The 19,686-nt window shown below is 43.3% G+C and overlaps 1 protein-coding gene across 1 annotated transcript; it reads left to right on the top strand.

Annotated features, from left to right (window-relative positions):
* Positions 1–1,046: 1,046 nt before the first annotated feature.
* Positions 1,047–18,338, top strand: Pgk1 (phosphoglycerate kinase 1). The gene is given in 11 exon segments (NM_001246725.1): positions 1,047–1,158; positions 6,748–6,798; positions 8,400–8,555; positions 8,671–8,815; positions 10,802–10,905; positions 12,760–12,879; positions 14,723–14,837; positions 15,048–15,227; positions 17,106–17,283; positions 17,517–17,615; positions 17,910–18,338. Coding segments are annotated over 11 exon segments (1,254 nt in total). The 5' UTR covers positions 1,047–1,093; the 3' UTR covers positions 17,951–18,338.
* Positions 18,339–19,686: the final 1,348 nt, after the last annotated feature.

The following is a 19,686-nucleotide window of genomic DNA, read 5'->3' as shown; positions in this document are numbered from 1 at the left end:
AGAGGTGGAAACAAGCACCTGGAGAATGAGGGGGAAGGGCTTACATTTCTAATGTGCCATTCAATTTCCTAAGCAGCTGTCCTGTCTCAGACTGTAGGCAAGCGATTTATCACTGAGAAGCATCCTTAGCCCAAATAAGTGTCAGTAGAGATTGAAAGTTTTCTCCAGTGCAGATTGGATCTAGGGCCCCCGCATGCACTTTACCACTCACTAAGCTACACTCACAAAGGAGTCTAAATCCCAGTGGCCCAGGATTGCAATAATCACTTAGAAGCTCTGCAATCTTAGGCAAGACACTAAACCTTTGTCAATCAGTTACTTCATCTTTAATAACAGAACGTACTTAGGCGTTTTATGAGCATTGTTAGTTAACATGACACATGCTGAACGTATTCGCCATTACAATGAATAATATAGCCACCGCAATTACATTGTACTTTTTATTATAAAGGGGGAGGAGGACCTGCTCCTCTTTTGAGTAAGTAAGGCCTTAGGTAGAATTCCATTTGAGAGCTGAGAAAGTGGAAGATTCCAAAAGGAGATGGCATTTGCAAAGATTTTGAAAAGGCCCCTGGGGATTCCACCGGGTGGGGGCGGTGCTCTTCCCAAGGCATCTGGAGCATGCGCTGCTGAGCAGCCGCGCTGGGCACTTTGGCTGCACAAGTGGCCTCTGGCCTCGCACACATTCCTCGTCCACACCGAGGCGCCAACCAGCTCCCTTCTTTCGGGCTCCTCAGTGAAACCTACTCCTCCCCTCGTCAGGAAGGTTCCCTGCTGCTGGCGTCGTGCTGGACGTGACAAATGGAAGTAGCACGTCCCACCAGCCCCTTGTAGATGGACAGCGCCTGGGAGCAATGGAAGCGGACCAGCTTTCTGGGCTATGGCCAATAGCAGCTTTTCTGCTTCGCTCTCAGGGAGCCACGGCAGGGAAGGGGCGGGTCCTAGGGCCGGCTCAGGGGTGGAGCTAGGGGCGGGGCGGGCGCCCTCTGGTCCTCCCGCAACCCGGCGTTCTGCACGCTTCAAAAGCGCACGACGGTCGCAGCGATCTCCTCTTCCTCACATCTGAGCCTCTTGATCCTACCGTGTTGCCAAAATGTCGCTTTCTAACAAGCTGACTTTGGACAAGCTGGACGTGAAGGGGAAGCGGGTCGTGATGAGGTAATCCTGTACTGCTGCTCTCACGCCCTCCGGGCTCTAGCACAGCCTCTCTGGCCCTGGCAAGCACGCCTTTCCGTGCACACTAAGTTGCGTCTGGTTTTCAGCTGGGTCTGGGGGGTCCTGGGTTTGCAGATCAGGGCTGTCCCCCTCACCCCGTTAGGGCGGAGACTGCCCGGGTTTGCTGTTTCCTAACTGCTTTTCATCCAGCATAGAAAGCGACCAATAGTGTCCTTTAGGGAGTGGATTCCCACCGAGAAAGGGTTCAGATTCTCAGGACTCAATCCTTTCCCCTTTTCTGAAATCCAGTTTCGTCTCCTGTAACGAGATGGGACCTACTGCTTATCCTGCAAATCTCTAGGCCCCAGTTGAGGGACCTTGAAGGTCATTTAGCTAATTTCCCTTCCCCCTACAGTCTTTGGACCATCCGTGGCAAATACGAAACCGCCCACGTTTGTTTGGTCCCGGTACAAAAGGGTTTCTTTCCTAGAGGATGATGCGCAAAATGCTCAGGAGTGGAGGTCTCTCTCCAAAGGAATTGTAGGTTGGAGGGTGAGGCCCACTGGTTGAAGCTCTGTACAGCTTATGTAACAGGCCTCTGCTGCCCTACCTTGCCGTTGGACTCCTGGCCTTGGGGTTTGCATCAGGATTGTGACACATACAGGGTGTGGCCACCCGGAGTTGAGGCCTCTAACCTCACCCTCAGAGGTGACTAGAGAAACAGGATGTTAGAAGTGAGGAAGACTCCCATGCACATGGCACTCTTAACTCCTTACTCGGCACACGTGGGTCCCTCGTCACTTACCAAGTTGCCTTCTTCCTTACCTAGCAATTACTAGCGTGTATGGAACTTGTACCTTTCTGCATTTCATAATTTATAGTGTGTGCTGTGAGTGAAGGATGATGGTTAGATACATAACTAATGGGCCTGGCTGTTGGTGTAACTATAGGACCCAAGGGTGGTAATTTTGAAGGGCGATAGTGACTGCTCCTCTGGCTTGACCTTTTTTGGAAGTGGTTGATTGATTGGCGGTGTGTGAATGACGTAATCCTGGTCCCTTTCACAATTTGGGCCAGTTTGAATGAGGGCATCTTTTAGATACTAACACGTGTAAGGGAGCAGAGGCTCTCCAGCTTTGCAGCTAGGAGTTAGAGAACAGTACAGCCACGTATTTCATCGTAGCCAATGTTACTTGGCCGGTGGCCTTTTCTTGCGGTTCAGGTAGCAAGTGTTCATGCAAAGCACTCATGTTACCCCAAATGGGATAGACCTTTGTAATCCGGATGGAGTCTATCCCAGCCACCCTAGGATTAAATAAAGGGCAGTTTCTAGCTCTTCATGGTGCTCCAAGGGAATGGGATTGACCCTGTGAAACAACAAGGTAGATGTTGTCCTGCAACTAGCTTAACAGGTTTAAAATATTTATTTACTTCTATCTCCAGTGGCTTGAGGCTGGTCGTTCCCAGATGCATGCAGCTGCTGAAAACAGTGGGACATTGTGTTGGTCTCTCCTTCCTCCCACTGCAGTTTGGGGCTTTATGCCTCTTCTACAGGAAACTGTCTTAAGGAATTAACTCTGGTTGGGGGTTCAGAATGGAGGAAACAATTTTTCTTTGCACCAAATCGAGTTTCATTTAACAGGTTACCCTTGAGCCTTAAAATAGTTGGTTAGTTGAAGGTTTGTGGCAGAGCCAGGACTGGAGTTTGGGAATCTTTAGCTACCAATCGGATTTTCTAAACACGTGGACTTGATGGTCCAGGGACAGGTTGAAATAGACTTTTGTCTGAGGGGTTTCAATCTCTTTTGTGTGGATACATTGTACTTATTTTTAAGGACACACTGGCAAAGCTGCTTTGTTTCCTGATTATTATTGCATCTTCAATAGGGAGTTGCGTTGTAGGCTTACATTTTAGAGGAGTCCAGGCAGTCATGCCTGGGTGAGCTCAATACCTTTTTGTTTCAGTGCTTTTTGTGGTAGTTGCTGGCAGTACTTCAGAAATGGCTTCTGGAGCAGTGGCTGTTTCACTTGCCTCCTTTCTGTCCTGTAAAAGGGTACTCTTGTCTTCTGATTTGTCTAGTCCCTTGGTTGGAATTGGCAAGGGAAATGGATTTGTTGGGGGTAACTATTAGTTTTCGATGTGCCGGGCAATCAAACACTAGGTATTTTGTTTTTGAGCACTTTCCCACCGAGTCACATCCCAGATCCTTTTGGAGCAACTTTAAAATAGCCAGAAACCCCAATAAGTTCCACCCCAGCTTTTTTTTTTTTCTCCTTCCCTCCAAGTCTAGATTTTACACGGCCATTTGAGTAAATTTCCTGCTGATTTTTGTCATGTCATTTCCTTTCTTTTCGTTCAGAATACTAGTCATCCTTTGCTTGCTGGTAAAGTACTTCTCTTTTCCTTGTACCTTCCTGGTTTTTAAAAATTTTTTAAAAATTTAATTAATTTTTTCCTCACAGGTTTTGTGACCTGTGAAGCAATAGTCCTGGTGGAATCACACATAATTTAGCAATCAGACCATGAAGCAGCAGATGGGCATGGTTCCTCTGAGAGTTTTTAGTAGAACTGGGCCTGGAGCAGGGCGGCGGCGGCGGCGGCGGCGGCGGCGGTGGTGGTGATGGTGGTGCAGGCCTTTAATGCCAGCAGAGGCAGGTGGATCTCTGTGAGTTCGAGACCAGCCTGGTCTACAAGCGCTAGTTCCAGGACAGCCTCCAAAGCCACAAAGAAACCTTGTCTTGAAAAACAAAACAAAACAAACAAACAAACAAACAAACAAAAAGAACAGGGCCTGGCCTGGAATCCTGAGCTTCCAATAAAGACTTTTGTGGTTTTTGTTTTTTTGTTTGTTTCTTTTTGCTTTTGAGACAGGGTTTCTGTGTAGTCCTGGCTGTTCTGGAACTAGTTCTGTAGCCTGGAACTCCCCAGCTGCTTGGTCTCTTGCTTCCCAAGTGTTGGGATTAGAGATGCTATCTGGCAAGACATGGTATTTTAACTTAATGGGTTTTTTCTTAATTTGCAATAATTAAAAATTTCTAGAAGATTGCAAAAATTGTAGAGAAACTCAGGTTTTCCCAGTGGCTGCATACCACATAATTGTAGTGCAGTGTTAGAAGGAGGAATTTGACATTGATGTAAGGGGTGTATAGTTCTCTAGCATGTTATCACAGGCAGATCTGTATAGCCACTACGTCAATCAAGATTAGGACTGTTTGATCACCACCAAGACTTGTGTTACTTGATAATAATCATACCCCCCATTTTTAATCTCTGATGATTACTGACTTTAGCTCTACTTTAAAACTTTGTTATTTCAAGACCAATATATACATATTCATACAGTGTGTAACTTTTGGAGATGCACTCTTTCACTTACCATTCATTTAATAGCTGTCCATGTACCAATAGTATATTTGAATTGCTGGGTACTTTTCCCATTATATGGGTGTATCATAGTTGAAGCATTCATCAATCCATTGGAGTCTATCCAGGTTGTTGCCAATTTCCGGCTTTTGCAAATAAAGCTAAGAGATTTTTTTTGTTCCTGGCTTAGTAATAGCCACATGCTATACCTTCTCTTGGGATTGCAAGCATTCTGCCACTGAGAGCTAGCTTTTTCCAAAGGTGCTGTAGCATTTTACATTCCTGTTAGGAATGCACAAGTGGTCAGTTTTTATGCACCCTAACCAGTATTTGGTGGTAGGAAAACTGACTGGCAGAAATGAATATATACTAGGGAGGCATTTTAGCTACCAGAAGATTAAAAGAGTAGACTATAAGAAATTGGAACTTCCCCAGGAATCTCATGCTAGGAGAAGAAAATCCTGGGTTATTTTCCAGCAGTTACAACCTCACAAAGACAAAGATGGGTCATTGGTAGACAGGGCCACACCTTGACCTTCAGAATGCTTAGATGTGAGGAGCCGCTCAATCATGTGTGCAACCCTGACCCTGTGTTTGAATTTCAGGTTCTTGAAGATGGATTTGGAGAGTTAGCACTGGATTGCTTTGTCTCTTTTGGTGGTGACATAAAATCAATGTCTTTTTTCCATGATTTTTCTTTTGGCTATTAATGTGGCTGTTCTAATTGGCTTATCAGGGAAGGGTGGCTGAACCTGGCTTCTTGGGGGCATAGACTGCCACCCCACGTTTGGTGGTTGTCATTTTTAATTTTAGCCATTGTGGTATATGTAGTGATACCTGAATTTGTCCATAAGGCAAAGCTTGAGAGTATCCCTGGGAAGTGGGTGTATATTATATAAGAACAAGTGGGATGTGTAGGCAAGGCTGTTCCCAGCTTAATCTCAGCATTCAGGAGATGAAAGGAAGCTAGACTACGTAGTGAGTGTCACAAAAAAATCATGGAAGACAAAATTTAGACATTAAATTAGTCACCATACAGGAACGAGTTCAAAAGAATTGGTTCCAGTGGTGAAACAGGCTGGGGATCTATGTGAGCAGTAGAACATTTGTCATGGCCAGGCCCTGGGTTTAACCTTCAGTGCCACCACAAAATAGACTAAGGCAGTAGTCTGCTAGGTCAAAAGAGAAAGGGTCAATGTAGTGTTAGCTTTCTGATCACTTGCCTGTTTGTCAGTAGGCTTAGGTACATTTCACTCATTTTTTTTCCCTCAGGTTCTTTGAAAGTGACTTATTTATGCTGAAGGGCATTGTGTAAACTGGATACTGGAGTCTAGGTTTTTTTCCTATTACTGTGCCAGACATTTTCCAAAAGTTACAAAATTTTCTTGATGTGTTTTATATTTCAATTTCTTTTCACACCCGAAGACAGATATCACTAGGCTAAATAGAGAAATCAATTTAGGTGGAATTGTCTTTAGCTTCCCAGGTCTCTTCCTACAGTTTGAACTCTCTCTCTCTCTCTCTCTCTCTCTCTCTCTCTCTCTCTCTCTCTCTATCTCTCTCTCTCTCTCCCTCCTTTTGGTTTTGGTTTTTCAAGACAGGTTTTCTCTGTGTAACAGCCCTGGCTGCCCAGGAAGTCACTTTGTAGACCAGGCTGGCCTTGAACTCAGTAAGATCCTGCCTGTCTCTGCATCCAAAGTGCTGGGGTTAATGGTGTGTACCACCACCACCCAGCTGAAATTTCTTTAAAAACTATTAGCTACATATCTAAAAAGATACAAACCATATACTCAAATTACTGTGAAATGAGCATATTTGTGTAAGCAAGTCAAGAAGTGGAATATGAACCCATTCCACAGACTCATTGATTGGCCTGTCCCAGTCACTTTGATCATCTCTTGCCAGGGACTGTGTACTGTCTTCATTTAATATTTTTAAAATGAGTTTATTGCTTGCATGCACGTGTGAACACGTGCACAAACATACATAACAAATGTGCCAAGGCATAGGTGTTCAGAGGAGTTCAGAGGACAACTTGCAAGAGTGGTTTTCTCCCACCCCATGGGTCTTCTGGATAAAAGCTTGGCAACAAGTGCCTGTACCCCGGGACATCTTGCCAACCCTCTATCTTTTAATGCCTCTTATTTTAAAGGTGAGATGGTTCAAACGTTTGAGGGACCAAGAAGTGGATCATGGCTCTGATACTAAAAGCCTTTTTTCTTTTCTAGGGTGGACTTCAATGTTCCTATGAAGAACAATCAGATAACAAATAACCAAAGGTAAGATTACTAAACCTGGCTTGGGTTTAAGACATGTGAGGATATGGGATACAAATTTCTTTTCATACTGTGGAAGTACAGCAACGAAAGCTGTATGACTTTGGTTCTTTATTAACCTGCTTTCTTGACAGTGGGAATTTAATTAGTCTAGGTTTATGAGAAAATATAAAGAAATCACCCTACACTGGGTGTGGTGGCACATGACTTTAATCCCAGCACTTGGGAAGCAGAGGCAGACAGATCTCGGAGATTGAAAGCAGCCTGATCTACAGAGTGAGTTCTGGGACAGCCAGGTCTAGAGAGACCTTGTCTCAAAACCAAACTAAAAAAGTTCTAGTTTGACATGGTAGTGCATTCCAGTAATCTCAGTGCTTGGAAGCCTGGATGTAGGAGGGTCATAATTAAGTTGAACATAGCCTGAGCCACAAAGCCAGTTTTAGGCCATTTTGGCTATCTAAAAACTATCAAAAAAACAAGTGAGGGGGGCTGGAGAGATGGCTCAGAGGTTAAGAGCATGCACTGTTCTTCCAGAGGTCCTGAGTTCAATTCCCAGCAACCACATGGTGGCTCACAACCATCCGTTATGAGATCCGGTGCCCTCTTCTGGTATGCAGATATACATGGAGGCAGAATGTTGTATACATAATAAATAAAATCTTTAAAAAAAACACTAAGCACAGAGTTGGAGAGATGGCTCAACAGTTAAGACTATGGTTGCTGGGAATTGAACTCTGGAGGGGAGTAGCTAGTGCTCCATTGCACCAGCCCCAAATTAAATTTTTAAGGTTTATTTATTTTATGTGTATGTAGATTTTATATTTTGTGACTGAATGATACCTCATTTTTTTCCTCCATCTGCTAATGGACAATAAGGTGAAGTCTTCATCTTAGCCATTGTGAACAATGCTATAATAAACGGGTGTACAGTTATCTTTTGTATGCTAATTTCATTTGCTTTGCATCAGTACCTAGTGGCTCTGGTCACAAAGGTAACCTCTACCTAGCAACTCCTCACATTTCAGGGAGCAGGTATTGGTCATGCACTACCTGCCTTAGACAGAGTATGGAAACAGCGAACAGCTGTTAGAGAACTCAGGGGACACATTAAAAGCCAAGGTTGTTTGTTTATAGATATGGTCTCATGTATTCCAGGCTGGCCTCATCTGCTAGGTTACTGAGGATGGTCTTGAACTTCTCATCCTCTTCTACTTCCCAAGTGCTGAGATCACAGGTGTGCACCACCATGTACAGTTTGTCCTGCTGATTGTCCCAGGGCTTTGCATGCCAGGGAAGTACATTCCCAAGTGAGATACATCACCCATCCCCTAAAAGCCAAGGGCTAACCTCCCAGGCAGCTCCTGTTGTAGCTTGCAGCTTCAAGCTTGCTAAGTTCTTTTCTACATGAGGAACAGGTCCATGATGAGACTATTTCCAGGTTTGTATCGTGTGTCTTCTGACCACAAGCCTGAATTCTGCAACCCTTAGACTTGAGGAACCTTGGAGAAGAAAGTGTGCTATATATTTGAAGTCACTAGTTGAAATAGTTCCCACTAATTCTTAGGAAGAACATTGTTCTGCCTTCTGTTTTCTCTTGGTTATAGGATCAAGGCTGCTGTCCCAAGCATCAAATTCTGCTTGGACAATGGAGCCAAGTCAGTTGTCCTTATGAGCCACTTGGGCCGGCCTGATGGTGTTCCCATGCCTGACAAGTACTCCTTAGAGCCAGTTGCTGCAGAACTCAAATCTCTGCTGGGCAAGTGAGTACAGGGCTCTGCTGGTGAGCTCTGGGAGGTGAGGTAGTCGGGCATGCTGTCACTGGTTCTCAGCTTTCAGCCTGCTCTAGTCTTCATTTCTTGCTCCTCCCTCCCCCAGGGATGTTCTGTTCTTGAAGGACTGTGTGGGCCCAGAAGTAGAGAATGCCTGTGCCAACCCAGCAGCTGGCACTGTCATCCTGCTGGAGAACCTCCGCTTTCATGTAGAGGAAGAAGGGAAGGGAAAAGATGCTTCTGGCAACAAGGTAGGACCTGTGGTTTTGATATTGGGCCTTAGAGCCTGAATTTGTAAGAGGCCATGATTGAAGAATAGTGGAAGCTCATTTTGGGCCCATGTATGTAGCTCATAGTAGTGTACAATGTCCTGGGTATAGTCTTCAGCACTGCAGAAACAAAACAATTGTTTAAAAGCACAAACAACATGACGAATCATCAATTGTCGCAGAGTACACACATAACCACTACCAGTGAAGGAGTGGATGTGACCAGCACTGCACAAACTTTCTTCCTATTCATTTTTTGAAATATACATAAATGTTCCTGGCTAACTAGAGTATTCGGTGAGTGTAACGGTCATGGTGAGAGGACTTAAGGCATTTATTTCTTGGGTAGGGCAGGAGTGGTTTGAGACTAGGTCTCATGTAGCTCATGTACTGTGTATAGCTTAGGATGGTTTTGAACTTGATGTAGCCTACGATGACCTTGAACTGAACTCCCCATCTTGCCACCTTCCAAGTGCTGGGCTTGTCTTCTCACTTGACTCAAGGCATTTTCTTCTAAAAGGTAGTGTTTTCATATGAGACTCTAAGTAGGTACAGGTGTCATCCTCATTTTCCAAGGAAAGAGATCTTAGAAGCTTGGGTTTCAGAAAGGCAGTCATTTTGCTGAAGTTAATGGTACTGTTACTAGGCTTTATGGTTTAGTCCGTTAGATATGCAAGTTTTTTTTCCTACAAAGAACAAGATAGTAAATGTTGGAGCCTTTGGGTCATGTGGTCAGTTGCAATTGTATGCAGTCTGTTGGATCTACTCACATGCCTTTGTCATATAAAGGCTGTAGACAATCCACAAGACTGGTCACTAGAGTTGATCAGACAATTCAATTATTAAATGTTAAAACTGCCTCTTGGGGCATGATTTTGGATTTGCCCTTGGATTAGCCAAGGGCACTTCCTAGTACTTTCCACACTTTGGGAATTTAAAGACGAAAGAACAAAATGCTCTGAGGGTATATATCAGTCCCCTTTTGACTTATGACATTTCTTAAGGTCATTTGGAGTGCCTGCTTACAAGCAGTTTCTTTTCTTAGCAGCACAGGTCCTGAGCTGGCCCTACCCTGCTTTGGCATGGTCTTGCTCTACTACTCCTCAAATGCTAACCTAAAATTCTGTGCCCTTTTAAACTGAAATACAAGATGCAAAAACTTTAGTGCTTAGGAATGGCGGGAGGCAACTGGAAAGTTGATGCAGAATGTTTTATTCAGGAATCAATGAACCTACTATGTATGCTAGGATCTGACTTCACTCTTAGTTGATTCACTTGCTATTCATATTCAGTCTAATGGCTTAGAATACACAATTACAGGAATCTAGACATAAGTTTAAACTGGGCACAAAGTGAGGGCAAAGTTGAGTTAACTTTTTTTGGTTTTTCGAGACAGGGTTTCTCTGTGTAGCTTTGGAGCCTATCCTGGCACTCACTCTGGAGACCAGGCTGGCCTCGAACTCACAGAGATCCGCCTGCCTCTGCCTCCCGAGTGCTGGGATTAAAGGCGTGCGCCACCAACGCCCAGCTTTTTTTTTTTTTTTACATTGTTATTTTAGATTGACATTACCTTGTACCCATGGGCAAATCAAAAATGAGAAATGTTCTGATTATTAATTTCTATGGCATCTTTTTCATGAGAAGCTTGAATTTATCTTATTCCCTCAAACATTCTTTTGTTTGAAGTTTTATCATATGTATTTTGTGTGTTTGTCTGTGCATATGTGTATTTGTGTGTGTATGCGTGTGTGAATGTGTATAAGATTTTCAGGGGGAGGTAATGGAGACAAGAAATAACCAAGGGGCTTGGAATATTTGGAAGAAAGAATAGACCTTGCTACTAGTAGTAACCTTCCTACTAACTCAGGGTCTTAAAGATGTTTGAGAGAATTCATGGTGGCCTGAAATGCTTTTGGAGTTATTTTTCGAGCCAGCAATATTTCCTATGCTTTCAATTTTCCTCTGCAGATTAAAGCTGAGCCAGCCAAAATCGATGCTTTCAGAGCCTCACTATCCAAACTTGGGGATGTCTATGTCAATGATGCTTTTGGAACTGCACACCGAGCCCACAGGTACCGAGAGCCTTGTCAGTACTAGGCAGAATACAGTTATTTTGGAAGCTTGAGCAGCTCAAATTCTGTGTTTTTAGAGATTGCCATACTGTTTTCTATCTATTGCGATTTAAAAAAGTCAAAAGATCAAGCAACTTATGGGAAGAAAGAGTTTGTGTGGCTTGTCCTTCTAGGACACAGTCTATCATTGAAAAGTCAGGGAAGGAACTCAAGCTCAGCTTATTGATTTATTCACTGGCTTATGGATCACTAACTTTGTTGGAGACAGCCCTGATTAGCTTGGAACTCACCATGTAGACTAGGTCAGCTTGAACTCAGATACCCTTGCCTCTGCATCCTGAATGTTGGGATTAAAAAAATGGACTACCATGCCACCAGTATTAGCCAATTTTTTTTTTGTTTTGTTTTTGGTTTTTTGAGACAAGGTTTCTTTGGCTTTGGAGGCTGTCCTGGAACTAGCTCTTGTAGACCAGGCTGGTCTTGAACTCACAGAGATCCGCCTGCCTCTGCCTCCCAAATGTGCTAGGCCTTAAAGGCATGTGCCATCACCGCTGCCCGGCCAGCCAATTTTCTATATAGTCCAGGACCACCAACATAGGGCTGTTGCCACCCATCATGGATTGGGCCCTGCTGCATCAATTAACAAGCAAAACAGTGCCTCACAAACATGCCCACAGGCCAAGATATGTATCCTTTTAACTTGAAGCTATCTGGCCCTTGTTAAATATCTTAATTCAAAGTGGAAATAGAGACAAAACAGTTGGGAGTGGTAAGGATTTTGTGGAGCTTCTGGAGGAAGTTTTCCTAACTATAGATTTTTTTCCTTTGAGAACCTTATACTGAAATATCTATTCTCAACTGCTGATTATACTGTGAGTCTATCTTTGTTAACTCATTATCTTCTTTTTTTAAAACCCTTTTTAAATGTGTAGGAGTGTTTTGACTACATGTTTATCTGTACCATGTGCATTCAAGTATGCTCAGAGTCCACAAGAGGGCAACTGATTCACATAGGGCTGGAGTTACAGAGGGTCTTCAGCTGCCCTGTGGGTGCTGGGAATGAACCCAGGTCCACTGCAAGGTCAGCAAGTGATCTTTACTGCTGAGCCTATTGGGTATCTTAATTTTTAAAGATATATTTATTTATTTATCATGTATACAGTGGGTGCCAGAAGAGGGCACCAGATCACATTGCAGATGGTTGTGAGCCACCATGTGGTTGCTGGGAATTGAACTCAGAACCTCTGGAAGAACAGTCAGTGCTCTTAACCCCTGAGCCATCTCTCCAGCCCTTATTTTTTATTTTTTAAAGATTCTTCTCATATTAAATCCCACCTACAGTCTTCTCCCTCCCACTTGCCCTCTCCCCCAGATCCGCCCCTCTGTTTCCATTCCCCAAAATGGGCAGGTGTCCCAGGGATAGCAACCAGACAAGGCATAACAAATTACAATAGACTAGGCAAGTCTGGAGGAGGCAACTTGGTAGGAGGAAAAGGGTCCCAATAGCAGGCAAAAGAGTCAGACAACCCCACTCCCACTGTTAGGAGAACTACAAAAACATCCAGCTACACAACCATAACCATTTACATTAGTATATGCAGAGGACCTAGCTTATACCCCAACCTTAGTGTGTACCCTAAATTCTACCCCAGTCCATTGCTTAATGTTTTTTACTCTTGATCATAATGCATCTCAGATATAAATGGCTTTATTGCAGTTTAGGGTTGAAAACATGGTCTCTTAGTAACCCAAGTGATAAAAGCATTTTAGTGGTAAGGAGCTGGCTTCTGGGTCTGGGAAAAATTGTCGATTTGACTGGATTTGGAATACATTTTCTTTTCTTTCCCCTCCTAGCTCCATGGTGGGTGTGAATCTGCCACAGAAGGCTGGTGGATTTTTGATGAAGAAGGAGCTGAACTACTTTGCCAAAGCTTTGGAGAGTCCTGAACGCCCCTTCCTGGCTATCTTGGGAGGGTATGAAGAACATTGCTTTAAGTAGTGGTCACTTGGTAGTTGTCCACAGCTAGGGTAGTTTATGGTCAGATAGCACAATCACATTGGGTGACTGAGGAGAATTTAATAAAGTGTCTGTTCACAAAGATGATGGTGGGGTTTAGGGAGGGTCCTGCAATAATAATCTGTGGTTAGTAATAGTCATCAGCCCCTGAAGATGAGGCTGTCTGATTAGAATTGTAGTCTTTAGTCAGGGGATATAGGGCTGGTCATTTGAGGAGCCAGGGAAAGATACTTGTACTTTTTCTTATTTCCTGCTAGGACACCTGCTGTATGCACCACTTATTGGTCCAATTTATCTGGGAAACAGAAGGCATGCGAGTCAGCTTCGTGGGACTCTACAAGAATGTAGAGAAGGGCAGAAAATGGTTCCTCAGGGAAAAATGCAAAGAGACCCAGTGAGGTGGTCATCAATCCTGGAGGCTCTTTTCCCCCCTTTAAGATAAGGTCTCAATAGTCCAGGATGATCTTGAGCCCTGAGCTTCAAGCTTCAATTTCCTGAGTGCTAGGATTACATCCTTGTGCCACACACCCTGCCAAGGTGCTTCTTAAAACAATTTCAAAGTTTTTATCTTACAGCCTGGCAGGGGATAACTATGAACTTTCTTTTGTGTTTAAAGCATCATTTAGACTTAATTCTCTAGATCACACACCCATTTTATGTTTCTTATGGGGAAAGGCAGTGTGTCGATAATAGTAATGTAATAGTTTAGCCAAAAAACATTCAGGGGTAAGGGTTGAGTGGATACATTGCACATGGTAAAGTAGGAACAAGGAACTGGGCTGCTTGGATGAGAAAGCTGCCTTTCACTTGGCATAGCTGTTGAGGCAGCAGCCTCCTGGTTAGAAGAGCATGACCCTGTGTTTTTCCCCTTCCACATGACGAAGCACACTAAGCATTTCCTGATGAAAATTGACTCTGGAACTGGGTGTCAATTTCTCGTGGCATAGTTGTTCTCTAGGCTTCATGAGCACTGTTTCAGGGTCCTAAAAATAACCCAGAGATGGATGTAGGTTTTTGTGTTTTCTTCTTGCAAAAAGAAACATTGAATGAACATTTTGTTTACAGAGTTAAAAGCATCAGACTCTGGACTTTGGCTTCTCTTCAGATTAGCATTTGAGTGGTCTGGGGTTGGTTCTTAGTTTTTCTGAAGATCTGGAATATGGGAGTGAATGCCACCTGCGTTTGGGGTTCAGGTTTTAGAATAAGACTGAAATACAACAGTCTTTCTTTAACTGCATGGCATCTGTTGCAAGATCTTGAAGCCAAGGTCAGCATAAACTATAAAGATAGACTGATTTTTCTGGACCTATAGGGAGTAAGCAGAGAGACTTTGGCCCTGGCTTGGGTTTTGGAAACCTTAAATCCCATTCCCAGTGACACCTCCTCTAATAAGGCCACACCTCCTCATCCTTTCCAGACAGTTCAAATGGGGACTAAGCATACAAATATGAATCTATGCAGACCATTTCCATTCAAATCATCACAGTTACTAATCTGGCAATCTGGGCTTTGAATTTTGGATGGGGATGTGGTCGTATAGATAAGGGAGATTTGTTTTTCAGCTTTTATGGTGCTGGGCATCAAACCCAGGGTTTTAGACATGGAAGACAAGTGCTTTCATACTTATCCTTTTTAAGCCCTTCTTGTTTTGGTGCTTTCTTCAAAGCATGGAGAGTTGGAGAAACATGGCCAAGTTTGGTCACTTTGGGGCATTTCCTTGTCTCCTGCTGTGTCTCTGAGTTTTAGCAATATACTTACGAATTATGTGCTTGTGGTAATGATTCTTGCTTTCCCTTCTAGAGCTAAAGTTGCAGACAAGATCCAGCTGATCAATAATATGCTGGACAAAGTCAATGAGATGATCATTGGTGGTGGAATGGCTTTCACCTTCCTTAAGGTGCTCAACAACATGGAGGTAGGAAACCAGTGGCAAGTGGCTGTGAAATGACTTTGTAGCGATAGCAGTTTATGTGAATTTAATGTGAATCCTAAAATCATTTTCATGTCATCTGTGAAGTTGCTTGTCTTTTGTTCTTGTATTTATAGTATGCTACGCTCCTGTCTCTTTTGAGTCAGCCATGTTCTTAATTTAATGGCTGATATTCATCTCCTTTGCTCTGTGTAGATTGGAACTTCTCTGTATGATGAAGAAGGGGCCAAGATTGTCAAAGATCTCATGGCCAAAGCCGAGAAAAATGGTGTGAAGATTACCTTGCCTGTTGACTTTGTCACTGCTGACAAATTTGATGAGAATGCCAAGACTGGCCAAGCTACTGTGGCCTCTGGTATACCTGCTGGCTGGATGGTGAGTCAGTTGTTTGTTTGTGATCACTTATATAAAGTGATCACAAACTTGGTAGCATTCATTCGTATAGCAGATGTGGAAGTGGAGATACAGCTAAATGTCTCATGGATGTTTAGAAATGCTCTGCCACTGAGCTGAGGCCCCTCCACCAAACAACATTTTATATTAATAATTTCCATGGGACTCAGAGGACAGGAAATGTTGCAGTGGGCACTTGAGGGCAGTTCCATTGGGTAAAAGAAGATCTTCAGAATGTTGCTGTAATGTAATAGGGCAAATCCACGTTTTGAATATCCTTCAATGTCCATTTAACACTATGTACTGGAGATAGCACTATGCTCTTCCACGACTTGACCGCTCTGGGTTAACAGGACTAACTACAAGCCATTGCAAGCAAACTTTCAGGTCAGTGAGATGGCTCAGTAGCTTGCTATACAAGCGGGATGAGCTATATTTCTGGAACCTAAACTGAAGTTCCAAAAGATGTCCTCTGACTTCTACATGGCATGTGCATGCTCTCCATAATGACAATAATCATAATAAATAAATTAAAACAAAAATAACTTCTCATAACAGTAGGATAATGAAAGTGGACTTAAGTATAAACAATATATGAGAAATTTATAGTTCACCGTAGTTTCATTCCTTCTTTAAATTTCTCATCTTCACTGTGGTATCTTTTTGTGTATAGCCTAAGTGGGCCTTGAACTAACACTGCCTCTGCTTACCAAGTACCTAGTATTAATAGTGTGCCACTATGTCTGTCCTTCACATTAGTTTTATAACCGTATAAAATCATAGCACGTTTATGTGCTGGTTTGCCTATTTAAATTATTGTTCATTAGACATTTTGCTGTTACATTGTGTGTTCATATTGGGGTGTTTTAAAAAGGCAAATTTGGGGTATGAAGAGATAGCTTAGTGATTATGAGAACTTCCTAATACTCATATTGGGTGGTTCACAACCACATGTAATTCCAGTTCTAGGGGATCCAATGTCCTTTCTGGCCTCTGGGCCCTTATACATGTGGCATATATACATATGCATGAAACTAAAAATAAATCATACAGACTGGGCATGGTGGCACCTTAAATGAGGGACGGAAGGGTAGAGCGTTTCAGGCTGGCCTGGTCTACATAGTAAATTCCAGCTCTGTCAAGGATACATAGTGAAGTGAGATCTTTTCTCACAACAAATAAAAACAAAAAGGAGGCCTTTTTTTGGTTTTTCAAGGCAGGGTTTTTCTGTGGCTTTGGAGACTAGCTCTTGTAGACCAGGATGGTCTCAGTCTCACCGCCTGCCTCTCCCTTCTGAGTGCTGAGGTTAAAGGTGTGTGCCACTTTTCCCCAGCAGGAGGCAAATTCTTGAGTCCTATTTTAGACCTACATCAGAAACTCTAGGAGTGGGATTCAATGTGGTTTTTGAGCAAAGCTTCATGGAGATTATGATATGGGAGGTTTGAATATAACTGTGGTTCAGTGTTTCTCAGTCCCTATTGACATCTCAAATAGTTGTAGCAGCAGCAAGGCATATGTAAATATCACTAGCTGCAAGGTGTCAGTTGTACTCACCCCAGCTTGTCACAACCAAAAATATCTCCAGCCAGTGTAACACACTCATTTGACAGGCCGACTTGACCTGGATTGAGAAGCCCCGATCTAGATCTTGACGGCCATTCAGCAGCATGAAGTTTTCCCTTACTGGACCCATAAAATAGAATGTTTTTGTCAAGGGGCATATACACACACAGGCTAAAGGGTACATTTTGATTCCAGTAGAAACTCTTGATGTTCAGTCAGCCTAGCATTATGGTCTTGGTGGAGGTGATATTTTGTAAAGTTTCCTTTAACAGGTCATCTTTTGTTTCTATCCTCCAGGGCTTGGACTGTGGTACTGAGAGCAGCAAGAAATATGCTGAGGCTGTGGCTCGAGCTAAGCAGATTGTTTGGAATGGACCTGTTGGGGTTTTTGAATGGGAAGCTTTTGCAAGGGGAACCAAGTCCCTCATGGATGAGGTGGTAAAAGCCACTTCTAGGGGTTGCATCACTATCATAGGTAAGGAGCGTTATACTAAACTAGTACAATGTGGCAGAGCTCTATTCAGGGAAACTAAAGGGGGTTGGGGTAGGGTGCTATTTTCAGGGTCTCTAGGCTCTCGGGAAATCTGAGAGTTCATGGAGGTATCATTCTTAGGGGATCCTCTTAAGGTGGAGTTGGGAGTTCATTAGGGAAATTTTTGGTAGGGAAGTTTTGGTGCCAACATTTGTTCTCTGGTCTTCATTCAACAGGTGGTGGAGACACTGCCACTTGCTGTGCCAAATGGAATACAGAGGATAAAGTCAGCCATGTCAGCACTGGGGGTGGTGCCAGTCTAGAGCTCCTGGAAGGTGAGGTTATTCTCTGTTTTGGTTTATTAAAGGCAGGGTGGGGAACAGAGTGGAGAACTTTGGCCAATTCTGTCACTAGCTAGACAGCATAAACAAAGCACCTGCAGCCCACTTTGCGGGAGGGGTAAGTAGGAACATGTTTTAATTGACCTGGGATCCAGAATGCGGGAGTTTTAGAACTCCTGCCCTATAACCCAACAGAGTTGACATTTTATTAGTAAGACAAAAAGGGGCAGATGTAGCTTAGTGGGTCTTACAGTAATGCTGTCTGTGTGTGTGCTCTCTCAAAAACAGGTAAAGTCCTTCCTGGGGTGGATGCTCTCAGCAATGTTTAGTATTTTCCTGCCTTTTGGTTCCTGTGCACAGCCAGCCTCTAAATCAACTTAGTGTGTTTTCCACATCTCCATTTGGTGTCAGCTAGTGGCGGAGATGCAGCACCAGGAACCCTTAAACAGTTGCACAGCATCTGAGGCTCGTCTTTACTGCATCGGGATTTGTCTACATTCTTCAAGATCCCATTTTAATCCCTTAGTGGCTAAGTGCATTCTAGAGTGCATCTATTTATATTCTGCCTGTAAAAGAAAGTGAGCTATAAAAGCTTAGTTCTCTTTGAGTAGCCTCTGGTTAGCTTTGTCACTGTTCATGACGCAGCATGGAAATATGATGAAATTCCAGCTGTAGGTTTGGAGAAGTTGATGCTCTATTAATAAAGATGTCCACTGAAACTGGAGATTTCCTGTCATACTTTGTTAGGAAGGGTGAGAATAGAATCCATCTTTTTTTTTTTTTTGAGGCATGGTTTCTCTGTGTAACTTTGTATACCAGGCTGGCCTTGAACTCACTCTGCTTCCCTTGCGCTGGGATTAAAGGCATGCGCAACCACTGCCCAGTGAGAATAGAATCTTGATGGGATCAAGTATCTATCTAGATTTTGAGTGGAAAGATTGGGGCTGTAGTAGTGGGGAGGTGGGATTAAATGAATGACTGACTATTCCTTAGTGAACGCCTACTCATGCTTTATTACAAATGTTTTGTAGTTAGATACCATAACTTTTTCAGGGGGGGGGCTTTCGAGACAGGGATTCTCTGCATAACAGCTCTAGCTGTATTGGAACTAGCTCTGTAGATCAGGCTGGCGTCGAACTCACAGATTCATTAGCCTCTGCCTTCCAAGTGCTGGGATTAAAGGCATGCGCTACCACAGTCCAGCTAGGTAGTGTAATTTTCAATGACAAGGCTTATAAACCGAATCAACCAAAACAAGCCCCAGCTCGTTTTTCCCATTCTTGATTCACATTCCCAAGTGTAATTCCTATTTCATGACTCCAAGTACTGAGCTTTTCAAATATGTCTATTAATTTCATAGCTTGAACAATGACACCAACAGCATCTGTTCCACATACCCTTCTTCATTCTCTATTGTTTTGCCATTGCTATAAATTAGATCAGAAATTTACATTATGAGGAGTCTGCATAGTGTTTGCTTGTAATTCCATCACATAGGTAGCGAAGACAGGACAGAAGTTCAAGATCATCCTTGGCTACATAGTGAGGCCAGTTTTGTTTACCGGAGATCCTGTCTCAAGCTCTAAGGTTTACATTATAAGTGCCATTTATTTTTATTTTTATTTTTGTGTTTTCAAGACAGGGTTTCTCTGGCTTTGGAGACTGTCCTGGAACTAGCTCTTTGTAGACCAGGCTGGTCTCGAACTCACAGAGATCGGCCTGCCTCTGCCTCCCGAGTGCTGGGATTAAAGGCGTGCACCACCACCACCCCTATAAGTGCCATTTATATAAGCATGTAGTGTGCTGTATTTTTTGGCATTTTAATTTTCTTTACAATTAAAATTTCTTCTTTCTGGGCATGATGATGCACACATGTTTGTTTTTGTAAGATTTTACTTAGTATGTATACAATATTCTGCTTCCATGTATATCTGCACACCAGAAGAGGGCACCAGATATCATAAGGGATGGTTGTGAGCCACCATGTGGTTGCTGGGAATTGAACTCAGGACCTCTGGAAGAGCAGTCGGTGCTCTTAACCTCTGAGCCAATGCACATGTTTTTG

This window comes from Cricetulus griseus, chromosome X (genome assembly GCF_003668045.3).
Source record: "Cricetulus griseus strain 17A/GY chromosome X, alternate assembly CriGri-PICRH-1.0, whole genome shotgun sequence".
Lineage (NCBI taxonomy): Eukaryota > Metazoa > Chordata > Mammalia > Rodentia > Cricetidae > Cricetulus > Cricetulus griseus.
Note: the sequence above shows the minus strand (reverse complement) of the source record. Positions and strands in the feature narration are given on the sequence as shown.